The following is a 22,749-nucleotide window of genomic DNA, read 5'->3' as shown; positions in this document are numbered from 1 at the left end:
TAAGCTTATAACCTCCACACAGTTACCTGCAGCCAACACACACACACACACACGCATACACACAATCACCTGAGAAGAAGTTCTTGGTCCTCAGGTAGCTCACGCTGAGCCGTAAGATAGAGAGTTTATCCAAGCTGGAGGTGACCTCTTCTGGGAAGGGCAGTAGACTGGCCAGACGGTCTAACTCAGAGTTCAGACGGTCCCGGTGGCGCTTTGATGGGTTAGACTTGGTCCCTTCAGACGGAGCTGTCTGTTTCTCTCTGAGCAGGAGAAGAGACATTGGGTTTATTAGGGAATCACAGAGGAAATTATGAAGCCAGTAAGCTAATTTTCTCAATGTTGATAAGAAGGTAAACAGTGGACCTATTGCCACTCAGTACTCACTTTTGGTCTTTCACTTCGATGCTGAATGATAAATCATATAATTAAATATTGGTATTAATAATAATACTATATGTTTAATAATACATAATCATCATATCAATAATAATACTAATAGCAATAATAATAACAATATTATTATAATCATTTTCTTATTTCCTTATAAGTTTAATGATTATTTTTGCTCCTTTTTAGCTTATTTTCTTTAACCAGTTATAGATAAGCAATAATAACATTTGAAATACAGTGTGAAAAAATATGAATAGTCAAAGTTACAAGTACTTTTCATTGAACTATGAAAAATACTGAAACGAAAATAAATACCTAAGGCCTGAGAATGATGAGCACGAGCCTACGCGCCTTGCACCTGTGCCCGGAGCACTGGCATGGGTTCGTTAAGATTCAAATCGAATCAAATTGAATCATCATATTGAATCATCTCTCTCCATTTGAATTGAACATCACTTCAACCATTTGACCTCATCATGATTATGAGTCAAATTATGTGTTGAGTTATTTTCATTCAAGACATTATGCATAACATTATGCATCATTATCCTGACACAATATACTATATAGGATAAACATACTGCTTATAATATATATATCCACATCTGTCTGCACCAAAGAATATTGAAGATATATACATGCTATTTGGATGGATCGTGAGTGACTATCATGTCATATAGCGTTGTTTCATATATTATCAAATAATAAAAAAGAATAACAACATTATGGTGGGCCATTTTAGTTCATTATTCAAGCAATGTTCAAAAAACTCTCACGTACCCTTTTTGCACCGGTTTTCTTCTTTTCCGTCCAGCATACATGGTTGGGGCTTTACTAGTAGCCTGTGGTAAAGCCGAATTATTCTATGTTAAGTGTAGACCGAGCCGATCTACATAAACCCGGTAATGGTTGTCTAATAACCTATCTTATCTACTCATCCCCAGATCATGTCCAGAAGGAACTATTTTCAAGAATGGATCAAGCAATGCTCCGATTCATCAGTCCTCTTGTCCTACATCAATGACGTGGATGTTTGTCAGGCGGTTCAAATAATTAAGCCTACGAACAAATACTGACAACGAGTATGTCAATGCCATTGCATGCAACTGAACGCCGTATCACAATGAAATATAGTTTTCCAACAAATAAGCAATGCTAAATTGACATTCGTCAATTTGTAAGTCGCTCTGGATAAGAGCGTCTGCTAAATGACTTAAATGTAAATGTAAATGTCAAAAAGTGGCAGCAAGTACATCCCTTCCGCGGTGTTTAACCTGTGCGTAAAATGCTGTTGACATCCGTTATTAAATGCCTTCCTCGTCATGCAAAGTCCATGTCATCATTCGTTTCGATACAAAGTTAACATGAGTGGAAAAAAATTGAGGGGGAAATAATAACGACATTGAAACATATTGCCGCTTTTTCGCTAACGCTTCTTTGCAAATCTCTTGTGGCACGAGCAGCTAAAGCGCGCTCTCAACCTGAGCCCACAGCCCCCCTCACAACCCAGTTATTCCAGGGTACACGCATTGGACTGACCAGACAACTGGCACAGATTTGTGCAAGAGCGCGCAAGGATCAGAAGTGGGGGCGCGCGAATCAGAGGCCTTGAGTTAGAGGGCGCGCGCAAGGATTAGGCCTCAGGTTAGAGGGCGCGTGCAATTAACAGAAATAGGATCAGCTCAAGGTTCCATTTGGTCACTGGCACAACTTGTCAACTATTTGTAAAGTTGGTTGACTATTCGGCTATGCAATTACATATTTAGTGAAGTTGGAAAACCTTGCAGAAGTTTATTTATCTTGATTTACTCATTTTGGGTATGCCCTTCTATAACTAAAATAACGATGAGGACCTTTCCTCAGGTGAGAAAATGACATTTCAAAACCTTCTAAAAGTTATTTTTCTTTCTTTCTTGTATTTTCTCCAGAACTACAAGAAAAAAAGTTACTCTTGAATAACCTCAAAAATCTTTTTTCCTGTTTCAGTCCAGTATTACTATAAAGTGAGTTGTGTGCAAACATATTATCTCTCTTTTGTGTAACACCAGAGGGCTTGTGGTAATGTTATGTGAGTATGCTCCCTCTAGTGACCAAAATGAATATGACATAACATCGTTTCATAAGTGGTTGGGGCAAGCTACTACTTCTACTTTCACAGATAACATATCATGACATAAAGTAACATAGCATAACACAGCATAACATAACATACATCTTTGAAAAAGGTATGTCTTTAAAGATAAAATAATTATTGGAAATAAATACTCCGACTGCTCTCTCTCCTCCTATCCTGTAGGAATCATGAGGGCCCTCAGGCATACCTGAGAGGGCAGATAATATCATTCACCTCTAGGGTGAAAAGGAGTCACATAAGCATCTGGAAAATTTAGAATCTGAAGAAAAAAAAAATCGTAACTTTTCCTGAAGTCACTAAAACTGCCCAAGCTATCGGAGAGAGATAAGAATGTATTAGCCAATAAACAAAGGGGAAATGCTGAGGGCAGTCATGAGCCTTCAGTCAGGAAGGCTCATGATGGTTTCACTGTAGAATTTAACCAAAAAATTAAACAACAATTAATAGATGCATTAATGGAAATGCATCAACATATTATTGACAGGGCGTGTTGCCTCCAACTCTACAAGAGGCCTTGATTTAATTGATCTGTAATCTGGAAAAAGACCACACTATGTCATCTTCTTATCGCTCAATCTCATTCATTAATGTTGATTTGAAATTGATTGCTAAAGCCATCACATTCAGGCTGGAAGAGTACCTACGAACATTGATTAACAATGACAGGGGTCCATTAAAGATAGAATGTCATTAATAACTTAAGGCGCCTTTTTCATATCTTATCCGAAGCAAGACAGTCAGATGAACCCGCAGTTGTAGTATCACTTGATGCAGAGAATGCATTTGATCGTGTTGAATGGAAGTATCTCTTCAAGGTTTTGGAGAATTTACATTTTGGTGCATATTTCAGTAACTGTGTTAAGCTTTTATATGACACACTAAAAGCCAGAGTGAGCACAAATTAAATGGTGTCTGCTCTGCTTCCCTATCGGTCGAAGTACAAGACAAGGGTGCCCTCTTTCCCCCATGCTGTTTGCTTTGGTTTAGGAACCACTGACTCAAAAGATTTGAGAGAACTCTTGCATCACAGGTTACACAATTAACTGGTCTAAGAGTGAGGCCTTCCAATATCTACAGCACAGATTAGATGACTATTTCTCTGGTTTAATGAGAATAACCCTCCTACATGGACTCAGATTGAAGGGCATATTCTAAAAGTACAAGATACAGTATGTAATATGTTCCATATTGCTTTACTCCCAAGAATATTAAGACATTTACTGGAAACCCCATTCTGACCTCAATCTGTGATGGTATGGAATGATGTTGATCGAAATATGGGGCAGGATACTTATTTGTCCCCTATATCCCAATTTCACTCAATACTACATTTACAACAGGTCTGAGACCAAGCTTATACTTTTGACTCATCTGTCAATAGAACATTCTTCCAAGTGTCTTGATGATCATCCAGGTGCTTCCAGGTGCTTTTTGGCAAACTTGAGTCAACGTTTTGGACGAGATGGGTCCCATTATGTCTGGTGAAAACCAAACACTGCATTCCACACTAAGAACCTCATACCAACGGTCAAGCATGGTGGTGGTAGGGTGATGGTTTGGAGATGCTTTGCTGCCTCAGGACCTGGACAACTTGCCATAATAGAAGGAACCATGAATTCTGTTCTGTATCAGAGAAATCTACAGGAGAATGTCAGGCCATCCGTCTGTGAGCTGAAACGGAAGCACAGCTGGATCACGCAGCAAGACAATGATCCAAAACACACAATCAAGTCTACATGAAAATGGTTAAAAAGCAACACATATGAAGTTCTGGAACGGCCTAGTCAAAGTCCAGACCTTATCCCAATTGAGATGTTGTGGCAGGACTTGAAAAGAGCAGTTCATGCTTAAAAACCCACAAATGTTGCTAAGTTAAAGCAGTTCTGCATGCAAGAGTGGGCCTAAATTCCTCCACAACGATGTGAGAGACTGATCAACAACTACAAGAAGCTGATAATATTTAGTATGAAAAATATGCAAACATAGAGAAAATCAGAAGGGGGCAAATCATTTTTCACCCCCTTATAGCTTATTAATAGAATATTTGAAATATACCACAAGGGTAAAAAATAAATGGGAGAGGTGTAATTGGGACCCAGATCACAGAAGATCAATGGTCTGAAATGAATGAGCGATCCCAGAGAGTTTACATTAACACAAGCTACAAACTTTGTCAGTACATATTCATTCATAGAGCTTATCTTACACCTGAAAGAATGAACCTCTTTAAAAAAAAGACTTGTCCCCACACTGCCCTCGCTGTAAAACAGAGACAGGTTCTCTATTACACAGGACATGGGTCTGCTCTGAACTTGAACAATGGTAGCTGGAGATTGAAAGTATTTCACACAAGGTCCTTCATAAGGAAGTACATCTAACTTCCATGATGACGATCCTTGGTGATCTATATACGATTTGCAACTCCCCTCTCAGGGAATTAATCATTTCTTTAGCGTAGCTATGACTGAGGCCAAAAGATGTATAACTTTTAAGTGGAACGATGTGGATCCTCCCAATATCACTCAATGGATTAATGAGCTCAGTTCTTGTATGCCACAGTCCTTTCATAAAATGTGGGATTCCTGGATAGAATACATAGAGCCATTATAAATATTTGATCATTGTTGGGTTTATGGTGTGTGATTTGAGGTACAGGGTACCCCAACTGGTGTGATCTTGAACAGGTTACCCCAACTGGCGGCCCATGGGTGGTTTAATTTGGTCCCCTAAGTTTTCTGAGCAAAAACAATGTTACCATTTTTTGGGGGGGATGTAAAACAACAGGAAATCTGCTCCAAGTGATTTTGGAAATCTGTTCCCATGCATTCCCATGCATAATAGAGAGACATACGCTATGTGATCGTAAACAAATAATAATAATTAATCATGAGAGGGATGGTTAGGTGGCCATGATGGAATGTGGCCAGGTTGGGAATTTAGCCTTGACACCGGGATGAATACCCCTATCCTTACAATAAGTGCAATGGGATTTTGAATGACCACAGAGCCAGGACACACATTTTAACATCCCATCCGAAAGACGGCACCCTACGCAGGACAATGTTCCCAAATGTAATCAAGGTTTGAAATGATTATGCTTTAGTCAAATACTATTATCTGTTTAGGCTTCTTGCGGTCAATTTTCAGTCTAAAACGATATATTGTTTTATTATTTTCTGTCCATCTGACCATCCTCTCAAGAAAGAATTGGCCCGCGGCTGAATCTAGTTGATGATCCCTGATCTAGAACGATGTGTTGATACATTCATATTCAAGTGTTATGGTATGGTATAATACATACAGTACGTGTGATATATCTACAGTATACGTTGTATGTTTTTGTGTATCTTTCTGTATTTTATTACATTTATTAAATGTGTATTTATTTGCTCTGCTGATAAAATTGTACCATTGACCATCACATTAAAGATTTATTGAATATTGTGAAAATCAATTTAAAAAAAAAAAATTCTCCAAAAAACACAACATAAATCTCACCAGGTCAAATTCCTGATACATGTAAATGTATTTGACAAGTAAAAGTGATTCTGATAAGAACAGACAAACCTATGAAAAGTCATTAACCCCCTTTAATAATGTGGAGATGACATATAGCAATTGAGGCGTAAGCGCCATGGCTGACACATTGTTAGAGGCAGAAAAACAGCAACAACAAAAGCCACAAGGTGGATATTTATAAATACTGTTCTGAGGAAACAGGTCAAAAAGGGCTTTACAGACATGAACTGTTCTGTGTGCGGAAAACATAAGTATAATAATAGGTGTGAATCTTCTAAAGGCCACGTTACTTAAAAATACAAATTAAAAATAGTATGTACGCATTAAAATGGTACTGCATATAGAAAGGCGCCTTGGCCTCAGTGCAATAGTTATATAGTGCCTACATTCTGCAGAAGCATGCAGACAAGAACACAGACAAATATACTTTCAATATGGACACTTACGGTGTTCATTAAAGATTCTGTATTTTTGTACAATTTTTTGAAAGCACCCGATCCCCCTAGAATACATTGAATAATCCACATTGATTTGGATCATTGATCATTCTGAAACTGTAGCTGCCAATATTGTATTACTTCCCTGTAGAGCTGCAGGGCAATAAAATAATTCATGAAAGAAAGTAAAGTAAAGTGAAAGATATTCCCACATAGGCATAGGAGAGCATATCAACAATGCAGTTTGAACAGTGGCTCTACTTTTTATTTTCAAAATGACTGGTGATCATATGCTTTTCCATGATTGGTTAATCAGTTTCTCATCTGGAAATGTGTTTCTCATCTGCATATCTATGCAAATGAGGCACTTAAACTATCTGATGCATTTCTGCATGAATACTTTACCAAGGCACCTCCCCTTCTTGGGTGTTTTGTATCAATAGAAGCACAATGGAAGCAGATAAAACTGCAGGTGCACAGGAATCCCACTGGGCACAGACATCAATTCAACGTTTATTCCAAGTTGGTTCAACATCATTTCATTGAAATGACGTGAAAACAACGTTTATTCAACCAGTGTGTGCCCAGTGGACACTTCACAAAATAACAGAAAAGACTAAACTGGCTCAATTACATATTTATAGTTTTGGTTAAATGCTTATAAAAATACAAAAAATGCATTTTTTTCAAAAAAACGAAACAAAGCTGAGTAAATAAATGTATTTTTTGTTGTTGTCATTACATTCTGATTAACATATCTTGTTGTAATAATAGGATATATCCAAATGGAGCATGGTTTGTGATGCCAGAACATGAGGCAAGTCTCAAAAGTCATATCACAAGGCAAACTGTCTTTCAATTCTCATTCAGGCCATTGAAGTATTATGATTGCTGGGGAATAGTTTTTCTCCCCGTATCAAAATAACGATTTGATACAGTTTAAACTGTATATCATTCATACATACATATTGTACAGGATGTAATGATATCCATCCTGTCCATAATATCATATGCCAACATATTTAGCATTTTCCAAATGGAAACGCTCTTCTTCTTGCCCGTATGGTCATACTGTAGTCAATTTACCAGGCATCGACTATCTCACCTTTCCTTTTGGAATTCGTCTAGATCCTATATATTCAAATGCATTTCGGGATTTTTTAAAAACAACTTAAAAGTAATCCCAGGAATATCATTCAACGTCTCACTCTCTCTTTTTCCATATTACTGCTTACTTCATCATCTTTCGTCTTCCCTTTCCAAAATCTTCTGGAAATTCTTTAACATCCGAGGCACAACGAAGCACAATTCAAAAAGGGGGGTACAATTCAAAACAACCAATAAATATATTCTGTCTTTTCTCCACATCCACCAGACGTGAGTGTAGGTCCGAAATGGCACTCTATTCCCTATATAGTGCACTACTTTTAACCAGGGCATGCACACCCAAGGTGAAAGCAAGTCAAGGAGGAGCTCCAGTGACAGTCAGTCTGGTTGCAGAAGAAAAATAAGCCACGTGACCCTCTGGTCCAAACGCCTTGTATCTTGCATCCAAACATACGATTTGAGACGCATAGAAGAGAAATGAAGGAAGCCATCTTGGCCAGTCTCCTTGGTGAAGTAAGGCATGGTGGTGATAGAATCCCCAAAGGCACCTGGCTGTGTGAGTCTGTATGTGTCCGTGTATTTATTTGTTTAGCGAACAGGGCTCATCATCAGTATCTTAACAAATTCCATTCAGTCGCGGAAAAGGCGGGTTCTTCCTCCTTGTAGAACCTTCTAGAAGTCGCAACAGTTGGTTTGATTGTTCTCTGAGAAGTATGTGGTTCCGTTGGGCAGGGGCAGGGGCGGGAACTGGAACGACATGTTTTCCTCCATTGGACAGTTTGTAACCTGGATGGTAAATAATGGACCAATTAGGAAGAAGTTAGCCACAACAGATCAGAAAGACAATGGGATGATGTAATGCCTGCAACCCACAGCAAACTGTGCTTGTTTGAGTGCTTTTAAAATCCTCATTATACCCTTCTCAAAGAGTCCTCCAACAATGGACAAAGAAAATCTCAAAATTTGTGTAGAAGTACATACAACAGAGTAATTAGCTCTAAATGCTTCAATATACGTCAAAGACAAATATGAAACAGATACCTTCTTCCCAAAGGCCCCTTCGTGGCTCGTAATAATTGTCCTACTAGTAAAACCCTAAATACTGGTGCAATTAGAAACGCTGTAATCTGGTTGTAATAATGAAACAAGTCTCCCTTGAAAAATAGGTATTTTTACCTCAATGGGACAATCTGTTCAAATAAAGGTTACATTCAAATACTGGTGCCTGTATTACCTGTGTCGGCCCGTTACAGTTGAGGTACTGCTGCTGGACCAGCAGGCTGTCTGGTGTGAGGCCCCCAGGGGTTAGACCAGGCCCCACCTGACAGGACAGAGGGCTGATGTTGGTGTCACCTTGTGGGATTGCCGAGGACCCCACGATGGGCCCGCTGCAGTTCCCCTGGAAGTAGCAGGAGGCCTGGGAGGGACTGTGGTCGTGGAGGAGGGCCGTGGCCCTCTGACAGGAGGATGGGACCAGGGAACCAAGGGCTGTGTTGGGCGTTAAACAGACCCCGTTGACAGGAACCAAGGGGGGGTTGGTGCTGCTGAACATGCAGCTGTTGGAAGAGACGAGAGGAAGGGTGACTTGAGCAGAGGTCTTTTGAGGCCTGTACTGGCCTGATATTGTTTGATCCCTGTTGTAGTTCTGGGCCTGAGAGTTCTGCTGTGGCTGGGCCTCGAGCCCAGGGATAGGGAGCCGGGGAGCAATTTGGAAGTCAGACACCTGGCTGTTATAAAAGCTGCCCATGACATTGTGTTGGTGTCCATTTTGTTGGTGTAACATCGTGGGCAGCATTTTCTGCTGCTGCTGTTGGTGGGTGTGCAGGGAAAAGTGTCCTTGTAGGCAGCTAGCCGGGTTGGGATCTAGAATGACGTCTTTTGGTTGATTTGAAATATTCTGGGCAAAGGTTTCCAACAGGGTGTCGGCCACCATGTTGGTATTGGGCATGGAGGAGGACAAGGGCATCCACATGGTTTCCTGACCGGGCACTGCAAAGGGATCTGATTGGCTTATGGAGCTCTGGTCCTGGAATCTCATTGGCTGATCATTCATGTTCCACCCTAGCAGCTGGCTCTGGATTGGTAGACCCGTAGGAGCAGGGATGACCTGAGTGGCAGAGCTCCGATTGGCAAGGCCTGACTGCATCTGTTGTCTCAGGGAATAAGACGCCAGCCCGTTACCAGGGCTGGACAGCATCTGAGAGGCCTGGAGGCCTTGCTGCCTACCTTTGGCTTGGTTCTGCCGCACCTGGGCACAGGAGCCAGTCAGGGAAGGGTTAAAGGCCACAGGGTTAGCGTTGCTCTCCAGGCCCAGGTTCTTTCCCAGGGATTGGGCAAACGTGTTCCTGGAGGAAGCCTCCTGGAGTGTGGGGCTGTTCAATCCCATCTGAGAGCCCATGTGTGTCAGCTTCATCATGCCCCGAACGTTACTCACTGTTTCAGCCCCACTCAAGCCTCCCATCCCAAGCAACTGGTTCTGCTGGGGATCAACCCCCCAGTTGAAGCCCTTTCCTCCAGGCATCATGGTATTCCCCTGCATGTCGACATTTGTAAGGCACTCTGGTACCTCCAGGAGGGGGTTGTTGACACTGACGGACCCCAGCATTGAGCCCAGATGCTCGGGCATCTTGAGTCCTCCGTTCTCCTTGAAGAGATGTTCCTCCACATATGACAGGATGTCATGGTTGAGGATGTCATCAAGGTCCTCGGACATCTCACAGTTGCTGGAGCTCATCTTCAGCAGAGTGTTCTCCCAGTCCTTCAGCTCTGTGGGGTCCACATCCAGGCTGCAACAAGATAAGATCAGATAAGGTCCACTTCCAGGCCGCAATCACATCAAATCCAACTTTATTTATATAGCACATTTCATACAGTATAGCAATACAATACAATGTGCTTCACCTATTTTTTTTTAAATAGATACAATAAATAATAGAAAATAGATGGTAATTTTCCATGAACAAAAATTGTGTGACTTGCTTCAGCTCTTTGAAAGTATTTTTGTGATAGTACAAAAAGTTTAAACATTTTACTTAAGTGAAGCGATGAAATATATTTGAAGTTCAATTTATTAAAATATCTGGTCTGATTACTTTGATAGACTGTGTCAACCTCATTACTTTGGACTGTGGGGCACATATTTAATCACAAATAATTACACTAAGACTACTACACTTTTAATCATAAGGAATTAGAAATGTTTTAGGTTATAATTTGGAGAGAGAAGTATTATGATGCGTCTAGTGGACGAAGTTTAGAAGTTTGTTAGTGAGGAAAATATGTTGCGGTAGTTGATGAAGTTGAGTAAGTTCTGTCCACAAATGTACCCACATTTTCATTATATGTAAATAGTTACATACTTCTCCCTATTAGCTGAAATCGTATTTTTTCAAAGCTATTTTAGCTGTCATGTTAGCTGTTCGGTCCGAACAAATTCACAAATTTGTGGCGCTATGCAGAAGTTGACTCCATCCAGGCACACGTTGCTAGGCAACCCGCCTACACTTACCTAGGCAGGCCTGCTCCCTCTGTGGCTAAAGCCAGCGTGAGAAACGTGCAAACAAACGTTTGTGCTGTGCAACTAAATAAATACTGCACTCTGACACACAAAACCTACGTACTTGCTATAGTCGTGATAGTGTTGCTAGACAAAGCAACTACCTTCACCTTTCAATTTTATAATCTACCATTGTTTTTTATTCATTTCTATGATTTATTTCATGGTAGAAGTCAAACCTTGAACACAGGCTGTTGTCCCCGATGATCTGCTGCAGTATTTCCATCAGGTCCTGGACAGTGGACACCTCCCTGATGCCCGCGTCCGGCTTGGGCACAGTGTGGTGTTGGGACTGCCAGGAATCACCAGGCACGTTGGCCATTGCGTGGCTGTTGCTGAAGGCCTGGTCTTCCCAGGAGCACAGCTCCTGGGGGTTGGGGGGCTCGCTGGAGGGCTCGCTGGGGCTCGTCTGTATGGATGAATAAATTAAATGAATAAAATACTTTCCGTGTCAAGTCATCCTTAGCGACCCATCCCTTACGGGATTATTTGACACATTGTCAGTGTTCAAAATGGCAACCTATTCCCTACATAGTATACTAGAGACCTATTGGCCCTGGTCAAACATAGTGCATAATGTAGGGAATACGGTACAACACAGTAAATTGCTGTACCTGCATATAGACGGACTGGTCCTGCTTCAGGATGGAGCCCAGCAGGGAGTCGGGGTCAAGGGCCATTTCTTCGGCCATCTTCCTGATTTTAGGGCCCTTGCTCTGGGTTGGAACGTCAGCTACGTCCAGAGAGAGGCCCACCTCGTAGAGAACAGCTTCCCCAGTGGCGAAGTTAAAGGGCAGCTGGAGTCTCCGCTGGCAAAGCTGCTCCTCACCCTCCTTATTTCTTGAGGGAAACAAAGGAGTGTTAGAACAAAATAGAATAGAGTACAGCAGAGTACAGAGCAGAGTAATCTTGGATTGGATTGTCCAGATAATAACTCTACTCACGATAACGGTCTCTGTCTGACCATGATGAAATCAGGCCTCCCTCCCTTGTAGATCAGTCTGGCATTAGCCTGAACCCAGACCCACACACCATTCTTGGCCAGAAGCCTAAACACAGTCAGACCACTCTCACCTGTCTTTATCACTAAGGAGGGAAACAGACACGAGGGAACTGTCAACAACAGGGACGGGTACAGCAAATACAGAGAACTCGTTCGTTTTTGTTCATTTCATTCATTCGTTGTTTAATCCATTTGTTAGTTCAGTCGTTCGTTCATTCGTCCGTTCAATCACTCGTTAGTTAATTCAAACCTCCAAAGAGAAAAGTCGTAATATTAATTGGGAAACGTGATAACGACTTACTTCTGACATGGTTGTCGGCACAGTACATCATGTCAGCAGCGTGGATGAACTGGTATCCAGAGCCTCTCATACACAACTCCAGCTCAGTGTAGCCCAGAACCACCTTCCCTCTGACATACAATAACGCACAGGAGGAATAACATCAGAAACGCTCGCTAATTACTCTGTTTTTTATTCGGGTTCTCTACAGTTTGTGGTTACTATTCATAGTAACGTTCATGAATAAGTCATCACAAATGCTTATAAATCATTTAGAAATGAATGTCAATGTTATAATGCACACAAAGGAATAACGCCATCGTTAGATATACACCACGTGGCCAAAAGTATGTGGACACCCACTCGTCGAACATCTCATTCCAAAATCATGGGCGTTAATATGGAGTTGGTCCCCGCCTATAACTGCCTCTACTCTTATGGGAAGGCTTTCCACCAGATCTTGGAACATTGCTGCGGGGACTTGCTTCCATTCAGACACAAGCGCATTACTGAGGTCGGGCAGGGATATTGGCCGATTAGGCCTGGCTCGCAGTCAGCGTTCCAATTCATCCCAAAGGTGTTCGATGGGGTTAAGGTCAGGGCTCTGTGCAGGCCAGTCAAGTTCTTCCACATCGATCTCTATAAATTATTTCTGTATTGACCTCGCTTTCTGCACGGAGACATTGTCATGCTGAAACAGGAAAGGGCCTTCCCCAAGCTGTTGTCACAACGTTGGAAGCACAGAATTGCCTAGAATGCCACTGTATGATGTAGAGTTAAGAACTCCCTTCACTGGAACTAAGGGGCCTAGCCCAAGACATGAAAAACAGCTCCAGACCATTATTCCTCCTCCACCAAACTTTACAGTTGGCACTATGCATTGGGGCAGGTAGTGTTCTCCTGGCATCCGCGAAACCAAGATTCATCCGTCGGACTGCCAGATGGTGAAGCGTGATCCATCACTCCAGAGAACGCATTTCCTCTGCTCCAGAGACCAATGGTGGCAAGCTTAGGCTTGTGTACGGCTGCTTGGCCATGGAAACCCATTTCATGAAGCTCCCGACGAACAGTTATTGTGCTGACGTTGCTTCCAGAGGCAGTTTAGAACTCGGTAGTGTGTGTTGCAACTGAGGACAGGCAATTTTTTTGGCACTCAACGGTCCCGTTCTATGAGCTTGTGTGGCCTACTCCTTTGCAGCTAATCCGTTGTTGTTCCTAGACGTTTCCACTTCACAATAACAGCACTTACAGTTGACTGGGGCAGAAATTTGATGAACTGACTTGTTGAAAGTCACTGAGCTCTTCAGTACGGGCCATTCTACTGCCAATGTTTGTCTATGGAGATTGCATGGCGGTGTGCTCGATTTTATACACTTGTCAGCAACGGGTGTGGCTGAAATGGCCGAATCCCCTAAGGGATGTGCACATACTGTAGAGTACTTTAATAATAACAGTGGATGGGAGTGTTACCGTGTATCAACATTCGTGGGGGTGAAGTCCAGCTTGTGTTTGGTCTGGAATATAAGTGTCTTGGTCCTGATCTCCAGGATAGAGGGGGTCTGGATGGGGGTAGCCACCACAAACAGGGCCAGCTGGGGATGGTCTATGGTCCCGTCATCTGACATCTTGTTCTGGCCATGGAGGTACTTCAGACGCCCATTGAAGTTTAGGGCCTGGAGTTGAGACACAGGGAAATAAGGAGGAAAGGTAAGGGACTTCTCAATCTGTGTGATCACATGAGGATAAACATAAATCATAAATACAACTACACTTTCGTTTTGAGTATTGCCTCATTCTGTAGAGGCAAAAGTCGTATTTTAACCACGACCTACTAATACAAAGTTAATCTGTAGACGTTAGGCCTCTTGACGTGTGGGGTTGGACTGTTAGTTTTACTGTACCAGGAAGCCAGAGGAGTTGTCCAGGAGACAGCGGAAGCGACAGACAAAGCTCCTCTCCAGGAAGGAGGAGTTCTCAGGGGGAATGTGCTGCGGGTTGTAGCTCACTATGTTGCTGGTGATGTCACTGCTGTTGTTAGGCTGCAGGCCTACAGTACACACAGTTACGGTACAGACACATGTATATTTAAATATATTTTATATTTTAGTAATTTATTAGACACTCTTATCTAGAGTAACTGACAAGAGCCATTAGGGTTAAGTGCCTTGCTCAAGGGCACATTTTTCACGAAGTTGTCTCTGGGATTTGAACCAGAGACCTTTCAGTTACTGGCCAAATGCTTTTAACAGCTATGCCGCCTGTTTTATTATCCTGTATATTCAGCTAACTATACAAAACGTTTTTTCAAGCAAAATCAAATCTTTCCATAAAGGTTGGCTTAGTCCACGTGTCAAAGTCATTCCACGGAGGGCCGAGTGTCCGTCCTTGTACGTTATTGCTGAATTAACTCCCTTCACCTGGTTGTCTCGGTCTTAATTGAAAGGAAAAACCCAAAACCCGCTGACACTCGGCCCTCCGTGGAATGAGTTTGACACCCCTGGCTTAGGCAGTTGGAAAAAACCAGGGTGTGAGTACTAACATAGCAGAATAGTGTACTAACATAGTGCATTACTCACTCTCTGTTGTCCCTGGCTCTGTATCAAACTGGTTGGGGTTAAGGGCAAAGTGGAGCTGACGTCTGAACAAGGCCCTGTCGTCCGTGTGGATCAACTCAAACACACTCTGGTGAACCACATCTGACTGTGGGAGACAGGACAAAGAGGGAGACAAGAGTGTAAAAGACGATATACAGCAGCTACAGTACAGAGTCCAGGGAATATATGAAGTGCAAGAGATTCAGTCATTTCCAAATGTCTCCTGATAATACGAACTAACAGGTGCTGCCCTCTAGTGGTTTGGAAGCCATAATACTCCACCGTCTGCTTCATTCAATGTTTTGTGGGAAGGAGAAAGGAGTGGGATGGGTTGTACATCTCTCGTTAAAGAGCAAAGCTCACCAGGTGCAGAGGCACAAACAACCTCCATATTCCAAGAGGACTCTCTGTGGGTGTGTGTGCGTACGTGTGTGTTGTTGTTTGGAGCATGAGTCATCAACATATTAAAAAACATATTCATTAGAGCCTCTCTCCTGCAGTGTAACGTCTGTCTTTAGGCTCGTGACCTGGCCATGCACCGTGTGTGTGTGTGTGTGTGTGTGTGTGTGTGTGTGTGTGTGTGTGTGTGTGTGTGTGTGTGCACTGTAAACAGGGGTGAACGTATGTTTAATTTCTTCCCAGTAATTTAATTTAATTTCTTCCCGGGATGTCCTATGTGTGCACACGCTTATGGGCCTAATCATAGAATTTTACCGGGATGCCATACCGGACCGCCTTACGTTCACCCCTGGCTGTAAATGTGTGTGTGTGTGTGTGTGTGTACTGTTAAGTGTGTGTATGGGCCAATGACCCGGGTTCATGCATCGTGTTGCACAGAGGGCAAGCAGTGCTTCTGGGCCCAATGTGCCAAGCGGCAGTCACGCTACACTTTATTGTTCCCAGCACACATGACTCATGTGTTTTCTCATTCCCTTCGATCCATTAATGGCTCCGCCATGAAAAAACCCCGCTGGGAACGTAGGTCTTGACGGAGAGAGAGCTATGTGATTAGATGCTCGCTCTCTGTTCCCTTTTCTCCCTTAGGCTCCCTAAAAACGTGTACTTGGCCTCAGTCAAGGTCTCTCTCTGGGAATGATGTGTGTGTACGCACGGAACGAGAGTTTGGAGTTTGTTTGTCGATGAATTTCTGACTTATAAACACATCCATTTAAACGTGGTCTGTATAAATATCTGTGATGGGAAAGCGAGCCGAGGGCATATGAATCTCAACTCCATGCACTTCTGCTTCCGATTATAGCCTTGCTACTTCAGATATGACTGATATGCTATGGGGATGATCAAAGTTGAGGCGTCACATTAGAATGTCCAACAAGGTCAACTGGCCAGCAAATTATTCAACTGTGACAATACTGACATTTATCTTTAGTGTATATGTGATGGTGTAATTAGCTAGGTAGTTGATATGGGCTGCTATGAGGTGACAGGTATGATACCATTAGCTAGCTAGGTGATACGGCTGCAATAAGCTGACATGTAAGTTACCATTAGCTAACTAGGTGATACGGCTACTATGAGGTGACAGGTTTGATACCATTAGCTAGCTAGGTGATATGGCTACTATGAGGTGACAGGTATGATACCATTAGCTAGCTAGGTTATACGGCTACTATGAGGTAAAAGGTATGATACCATTAGCTAGCTATGTGATACGGCTACTATGAGGTGACAGGTATGATACCATTAGCTAGCTAGGTGATACGGCTACTATGAGGTGACAGGTATGATACCATTAGCTAGCTAGGTGATATGGGCTGCTATAAGCTGACATGTTGGATACCATCAGCTAGCTAGGTGATGCGGCTTCTATAAGCTGACATGTTGGATACCATTAGCTAGCTAGGTGATATGGGCTGCTATAAGCTGACATGTTGGATACCATCAGCTAGCTAGGTGATTCGGCTGCTATGAGGTGACAGGTATGATACCATTAGCTAGCTAGGTGATGCGGCTGCTATAAGCTGACATGTTGGATACCATCAGCTAGCTAGGTGATGCGGCTGCTATGAGGTGACTTGAAATGTAGCTACATAGGGTCTTCATAAAACCTGAATAACCCATACATAACACATTTATAAGCAGTATATGCATGATGTGGGTACACTGTCTGTGTGTCAGTCAGCATGGATCAAAAGAACCTATTTTACCTGGTGGAAGCCTAGGTAGTCCTGAACAGTAGGAGAGGAGTAGAACACGTATCCCTCCGCCGTGACCACCAGCACAAAGCCGTTCAGGGCCTAGAGACACAGAGAGGCACAGTCAGACAAAAATAAACACTATGAACTTACTATTTATTAAATTAATAGTATTATATTATTATGAAGTTAACATATGTTCATACTTCACACGTCAAACAAGACACACTTTGTTATTTGACATGAAGATGGGCAAATAAACTTAAACTGAAAGAAAGAAGAATGAATTCCATGACGTAGTGAATGATAAGGGGCAATAAGCGAGTCAAATTAAATTAGAGGAGGAATTCTGGTCGGCTGTTGAAGAAGGGAGAAGTAGCCATGGTGTGTGTGTGTCTATGTGTTTGTTCAGGTTTGGGTAAACATCCCATGTAATTAGCCATTCCTTTGTTCAGGTGTTAAATGTGACAATACAACGGAGCAGGGGGGAATATAGCTTCTTGTCACGCACAGGATCCTGGACCTTGTAAACAATAGACCACCAGAGTGTGTGTGTGAGAGAGAGAGAGAGAGAGAGAGAGAGAGACAGACAGACAGACAGACAGACAGACAGACAGACAGACAGACAGACAGACAGACAGACAGACAGACAGACAGACAGACAGACAGACAGACAGACAGAGTGCGAGAGGTCCTGCATTTTGGTATCACAAAAAAGGGCCTATCTGGATTTACTGGAAGCTGCTGCAAGTTTTCAACATTTAAAACACAGACATTAGCTAACAGGTTTAGGAATACAGGCCAAAGTATTTGTGTGTGTGTGCAGTGGTGGAAAAAGTACCCAATTGTCATAGTTGAGTAAACATAAAAGATACATTAAAATGGAAAATGACTCAAGTAAAAGTGAACTACTTGAGTAAAAGTCTGGTTTTAAATATACTTAAGTATCAAAAGTACATGTAATTGCAAAAATATACTCAAGTATCTGAAGTACAAGTCATTTCAAATTGCTTATATTAAGCAAACCAGACATCATTGAGTCTCTCTGGGGCTCCCGAGTGGCACAGCGGTCTAAGGTACTGCATTTCAGTGCAAGAGGTGTCACTACAGTTCCTGGTTCAAATCTAGGCTATATCACACCCAGCTGTGATTGGGAGTCCCATAGGCCGGCGCACAATTTCCCCCCCAGTGTGGTCTTGGTTTGGCCGGTGTAGGCCGTCATTGTAAATAAGAGATTTTTTGTAACTGACTTGCCTAGTTAAATTAAGGTTAAATGTAAAAACATTTTTTTACAAACGAAGCATTTGTGTTACAAACAAAGCATTTGTGTTTCGGGAGTTCTCCAGATCAGAGGCAGTAGGGATGACCAGGGATGCTCTCTTGATAAGTGCGTGAATTGGACCATTTTCCTATTCTGCTAAGCATTAAAAATGTAATGACTACTTTTGGGTGTCAGGGAAAATGTATGAAGTAAAAAGTACTATATTTTCTTTAGGGATGTAGTGAAGTAAAAGTAAAAGTTGTCAAAAATATAAATAGTAAAGTAAAGTACAGATACCTAAAAAAAAACTTAAGTAGTGCTTTAAAGTATGTTTTACTTAAGTACTTTACACCACTGTGTGTGTGTTTGAGGGTAATAGTGAGTGATTCTAACCCACCTACTCTAATTATTTCCAGAAAAAGACTACAGGACAACAAGACGATAACGTGGTTTGTAACATCTTCACGATATATGCTCCCAGATTGCACTGAACAAGTTTTCTGCATGGTGAATCAACCACATTGTGAAACACAGTGAAAAAACTATCCCCATTAATCTTTGTCTGGTGTTAGGCCTACAAAAAAATAAAAAAAATAATACAACACACAATTGTGTCTCTTAAGAGCAGGGTTTGTTCTCTGTGTGGAGAGAACAAACGCTGTAGTCACCAGGACAGCGACTGGGGAAGACAGTTAAGACTAAACTACAAACTGCCCAGCACTACCAAACTATCAAGGCAGAGAATCAGTCATAAATCAGTCTAGCACCATCCTCCATTAGACCAGTCCCTACTGGAGAGAATTGTGCTGTGTGTGGTCCGCGTTGAGACCTCCCTGGAGATGGCGATGGTAATCTTTAGCAATAAAGCTAATGCTAATGAGAACTAGTATAGCCCTTACTGAGAAATGGGACAGCACGCTAATACTGCTAGCATTAGCCCCCAATGAGAAATGGGACAGTGCTGTCAGAGGCATTGCCCCACGGGTAATGAAATGAGAGAGTCAAACTCAGGATTTAGTCAGGAGTGCAGGGACCCTGGGGTGTTTACTCCAGGAAGATGACTCTATATGTGTGCTTTAAATCAAATCAAATCAAATGTATTTGTCACATACACATGGTTAGCAGATGTTAATGCGAGTGTAGCGAAATGCTTGTGCTTCTAGTTCCGACAATGCAGTAATAACCAACGAGTAATCTAACTAACAATTCCAAAACTACTACCTTATACACACAAGTGTAAAGGGATAAAGAATATGTACATAAAGATATATGAATGAGTGATGGTACAGAGCGGCATAGGCAAGATGCAGTAGATGGTATCGAGTACAGTATATACATATGAGATGAGTAATGTAGGGTATGTAAACAAAGTGGCATAGTTTAAAGTGGCTAGTGATACATGTATTACATAAAGATGCAGTAGATGATATAGAGTACAGTATATACGTATACATATGAGATGAATAATGTAGGGTATGTAAACATTATATTAAGTAGCATTGTTTAAAGTGGCTAGTGATATATTTTACATCAATTCCCATTATTAAAGTGGCTGGAGTTGAGTCAGTGTGTTGGCAGCAGCCACTCAATGTTAGTGGTGGCTGTTTAACAGTCTGATGGCCTTGAGATAGAAGCTGTTTTTCAGTCTCTCGGTCCCAGCTTTGATGCACCTGTACTGACCACGCCTTCTGGATGATAGCGGGGTGAACAGGCAGTGGCTCGGGTGGTTGTTGTCCTTGATGATCTTTATAGCCTTCCTGTGACATCGGGTGGTGTAGGTGTCCTGGAGGGCAAGTAGTTTGCCCCCGTTGATGCGTTGTGCAGACCTCACTACCCTCTGGAGAGCCTTACGGTTGTGGACGGAGCAGTTGCCGTACCAGGCGGTGATACAGCCCGACAGGATGCTCTCGATTGTGCATCTGTAGAAGTTTGTGAGTGCTTTTGGTGACATGCCAAATTTCTTCAGCCTCCTGAGGTTGAAGAGGCGCTGCTGCGCCTTCTTCACGATGCTGTCTGTGTGGGTGGACCAATTCAGTTTGTCTGTGATGTGTACGCCGAGGAACTTGATGATTGAGTTGGAGGCGTGTGTGTCCATACAGTCGTGGGTGAACAGGGAGTACAGGAGAGGGCTCAGAACGCACCCTTGTGGGGCCCCAGTGTTGAGGATCAGCGGGGTGGAGATGTTGTTACCTACCTTCACCACCTGGGGGCGGCCCGTGTATAGGAAGTCCAGTACCCAGTTGCACAGGGCGGGGTCGAGACCCAGGGTCTCGAGCTTAATGACGAGTTTGGAAGGTATTATGGTGTTAAATGCTGAGCTGTAGTCGATGAACAGCATTCTCACATAGGTATTCCTCTTGTCCAGATGGGTTAGGGCAGTGTGCAGTGTGGTTGAGATTGCATCGTCTGTGGACCTATTAGGGCGGTAAGCAAATTGGAGTGGGTCTAGGGTGTCAGGTAGGGTGGAGGTGATATGGTCCTTGACTAGTCTCTCAAAGCACTTCATGATGACGGAAGTGAGTGCTACGGGGCGGTAGTCGTTTAGCTCAGTTACCTTAGCTTTCTTGGGAACAGGAACAATGGTGGCCCTCTTGAAGCATGTGGGAACAGCAGACTGGGATAAGGATTGATTGAATATATCCGTAAACACACCAGCCAGCTGGTCTGCGCATGCTCTGAGGGCGCGGCTGGGGATGCAGTCTGGGCCTGCAGCCTTGCGAGGGTTAACACGTTTAAATGTTCTACTCACCTCGGCTGCAGTGAAGGAGAGTCCGCATGTTTTGGTTGCGGGCCGTGTCAGTGGCACTGTATTGTCCTCAAAGCGGGAAAAAAGTTATTTAGTCTGCCTGGGAGCAAGACATCCTGGTCCGTGACTGGGCTGGTTTTCTTTTTGTAATCCGTGATTGACTGTAGACCCTGCCATATACCTCTTGTGGACAAGTGGTTGAATCCGCTTCCTCTTTTTCCCTCCTTTGATGGCATTGAACATACATGTGCGAGAGGTTATCATTCTATGGAGGTTGTCAAAATATCAAAGAGTTTATAATCGGGCATATTTGTTCGAGACTGTATACAGGGGTTCTATATCTATGGTATACAGTTTTCGTGATATTTGGGCTGATAACGTGAGACAGTAATCCCTAACTCTCGGCGAGTTGGAGGAGTTTCGGTCATGTCAAGACGTAAAACAAATAGCTTCTCGTATAACTGGAGGGAAAGGAGTGAGGTTTACACTGTACATGTAGATGGGTATGAGAGCCGTCATATAGTGTGTGTGAACTGGGGGACAGGTCGGTGCTTGCCCCTCACATCAGCTAAACTTCCTCAGGTAAACCCCAGAGGGACAGAGAGAGAGAGAGAGGCCTAGGTCTGGGGGGAGAGACAGACAGACAGACAGGCAGGCAGGCAGACAGACAGACACTGTAAACATACAGTAGACACACTGTATACCTGGAGCAGGAGGTTTCCCTCGGAAAACATGACCGCATCCACAGAGGTTGTGGCGGTTGTGCTCTTCGCTAGAGTGATCGGTCCATTCCCTCCGAACCCCACCGCTCTCTCCACTCCCCACCCTGGACTGCCTTTCTTCATGGTCGCTGCAAAACAGAACAGAGAGAGAAACATAACTTCACACCAGCACGCAATCCTGAAAGCAACACACGTCCGGACATTGGGAGAAAGCAGCATGGAACTGACTTCCCAAATATTTTGTTGACATGCTCTCTGCTAACGTCTGCAACTCTTTCTCTTCTTATTTTTCCAAACCAATGAGGATCGTAATACAAGCCCAGACACACACACACACACACACACACACACACACACACGCACGCACACACACACACACACACACACATACATATATACGCACACAGCCACACACAACAACAACAGCAGGGGTTGGAGAGAGGGAAGGAGAGCTGCCTCCTACAGCCACTCTGGCAGCTCTCCCTCCCTCTCTCCAACCCCTGCTGTTGTTGTTGTTGTTGTGTGCGTATATGTGTGTGGTTGTTTTTGTATGTGTGTGTGTGTGTGTGTGTGTGTGTGTGTGTGTGTGTGTGTGTGTGTGTGTGTGTCTGTCTCTGTCTGGGCTTGTATTCCTATACAAGGTACCGGAAATCTTCAAAGGTCACCACAAGGAGAGTACAGGATTGTAAAAGACAGTCCCCACGAGAACAAAGGCTATTTTAAGCTTAGTTAAAGGGTTTGTTTAGGGTTAGAATTAGGGTTAGGGGTTAAAGGTGGAGTTAAGGTTAGGGTTAGGTTTAGGAAAAATAGGATTTTCAATGTAAATACATTTTGGGTCCCCACAAGG

General features: G+C 42.9%; 2 protein-coding genes across 3 annotated transcripts in view; both read right to left on the bottom strand.

Annotated features, from left to right (window-relative positions):
- ahr1b (aryl hydrocarbon receptor 1b) overlaps positions 1 to 1,835 on the bottom strand; it is a 124,072-nt gene extending 122,237 nt beyond the window's left edge. The window contains 3 exon segments of the mRNA XM_065018753.1: positions 70 to 260; positions 385 to 405; positions 1,171 to 1,835. Of these exon segments, the coding sequence (XP_064874825.1) occupies positions 70 to 260; positions 385 to 405; positions 1,171 to 1,211 (253 nt within the window). The 5' untranslated portion in view covers positions 1,212 to 1,835.
- A 4,100-nt stretch (positions 1,836 to 5,935) lies between these two features.
- The window catches only part of LOC115129666 (aryl hydrocarbon receptor-like), a 73,379-nt gene continuing 56,565 nt past the window's right edge, over positions 5,936 to 22,749 (bottom strand). For both annotated transcript variants that reach the window (XM_029660274.2, XM_065018752.1), the window contains 11 exons: positions 21,885 to 22,030; positions 17,186 to 17,275; positions 15,003 to 15,126; positions 14,328 to 14,473; positions 13,897 to 14,099; positions 12,448 to 12,557; positions 12,088 to 12,229; positions 11,758 to 11,983; positions 11,323 to 11,552; positions 8,822 to 10,373; positions 5,936 to 8,373 (listed from right to left, as the gene is read on the bottom strand). In XM_029660274.2, coding sequence (XP_029516134.1) covers positions 8,260 to 8,373; positions 8,822 to 10,373; positions 11,323 to 11,552; positions 11,758 to 11,983; positions 12,088 to 12,229; positions 12,448 to 12,557; positions 13,897 to 14,099; positions 14,328 to 14,473; positions 15,003 to 15,126; positions 17,186 to 17,275; positions 21,885 to 22,030 — 3,083 coding nt within the window. In that variant the 3' untranslated portion in view covers positions 5,936 to 8,259. The remainder of the gene's footprint in view (positions 8,374 to 8,821; positions 10,374 to 11,322; positions 11,553 to 11,757; positions 11,984 to 12,087; positions 12,230 to 12,447; positions 12,558 to 13,896; positions 14,100 to 14,327; positions 14,474 to 15,002; positions 15,127 to 17,185; positions 17,276 to 21,884; positions 22,031 to 22,749) is intronic.

This window comes from Oncorhynchus nerka, linkage group LG5, assembly GCF_034236695.1.
Source record: "Oncorhynchus nerka isolate Pitt River linkage group LG5, Oner_Uvic_2.0, whole genome shotgun sequence".
NCBI lineage: Eukaryota > Metazoa > Chordata > Actinopteri > Salmoniformes > Salmonidae > Oncorhynchus > Oncorhynchus nerka.
The sequence above is the reverse complement of the archived record's forward strand: the minus strand, read 5'-3'. Positions and strand labels throughout refer to the sequence as shown.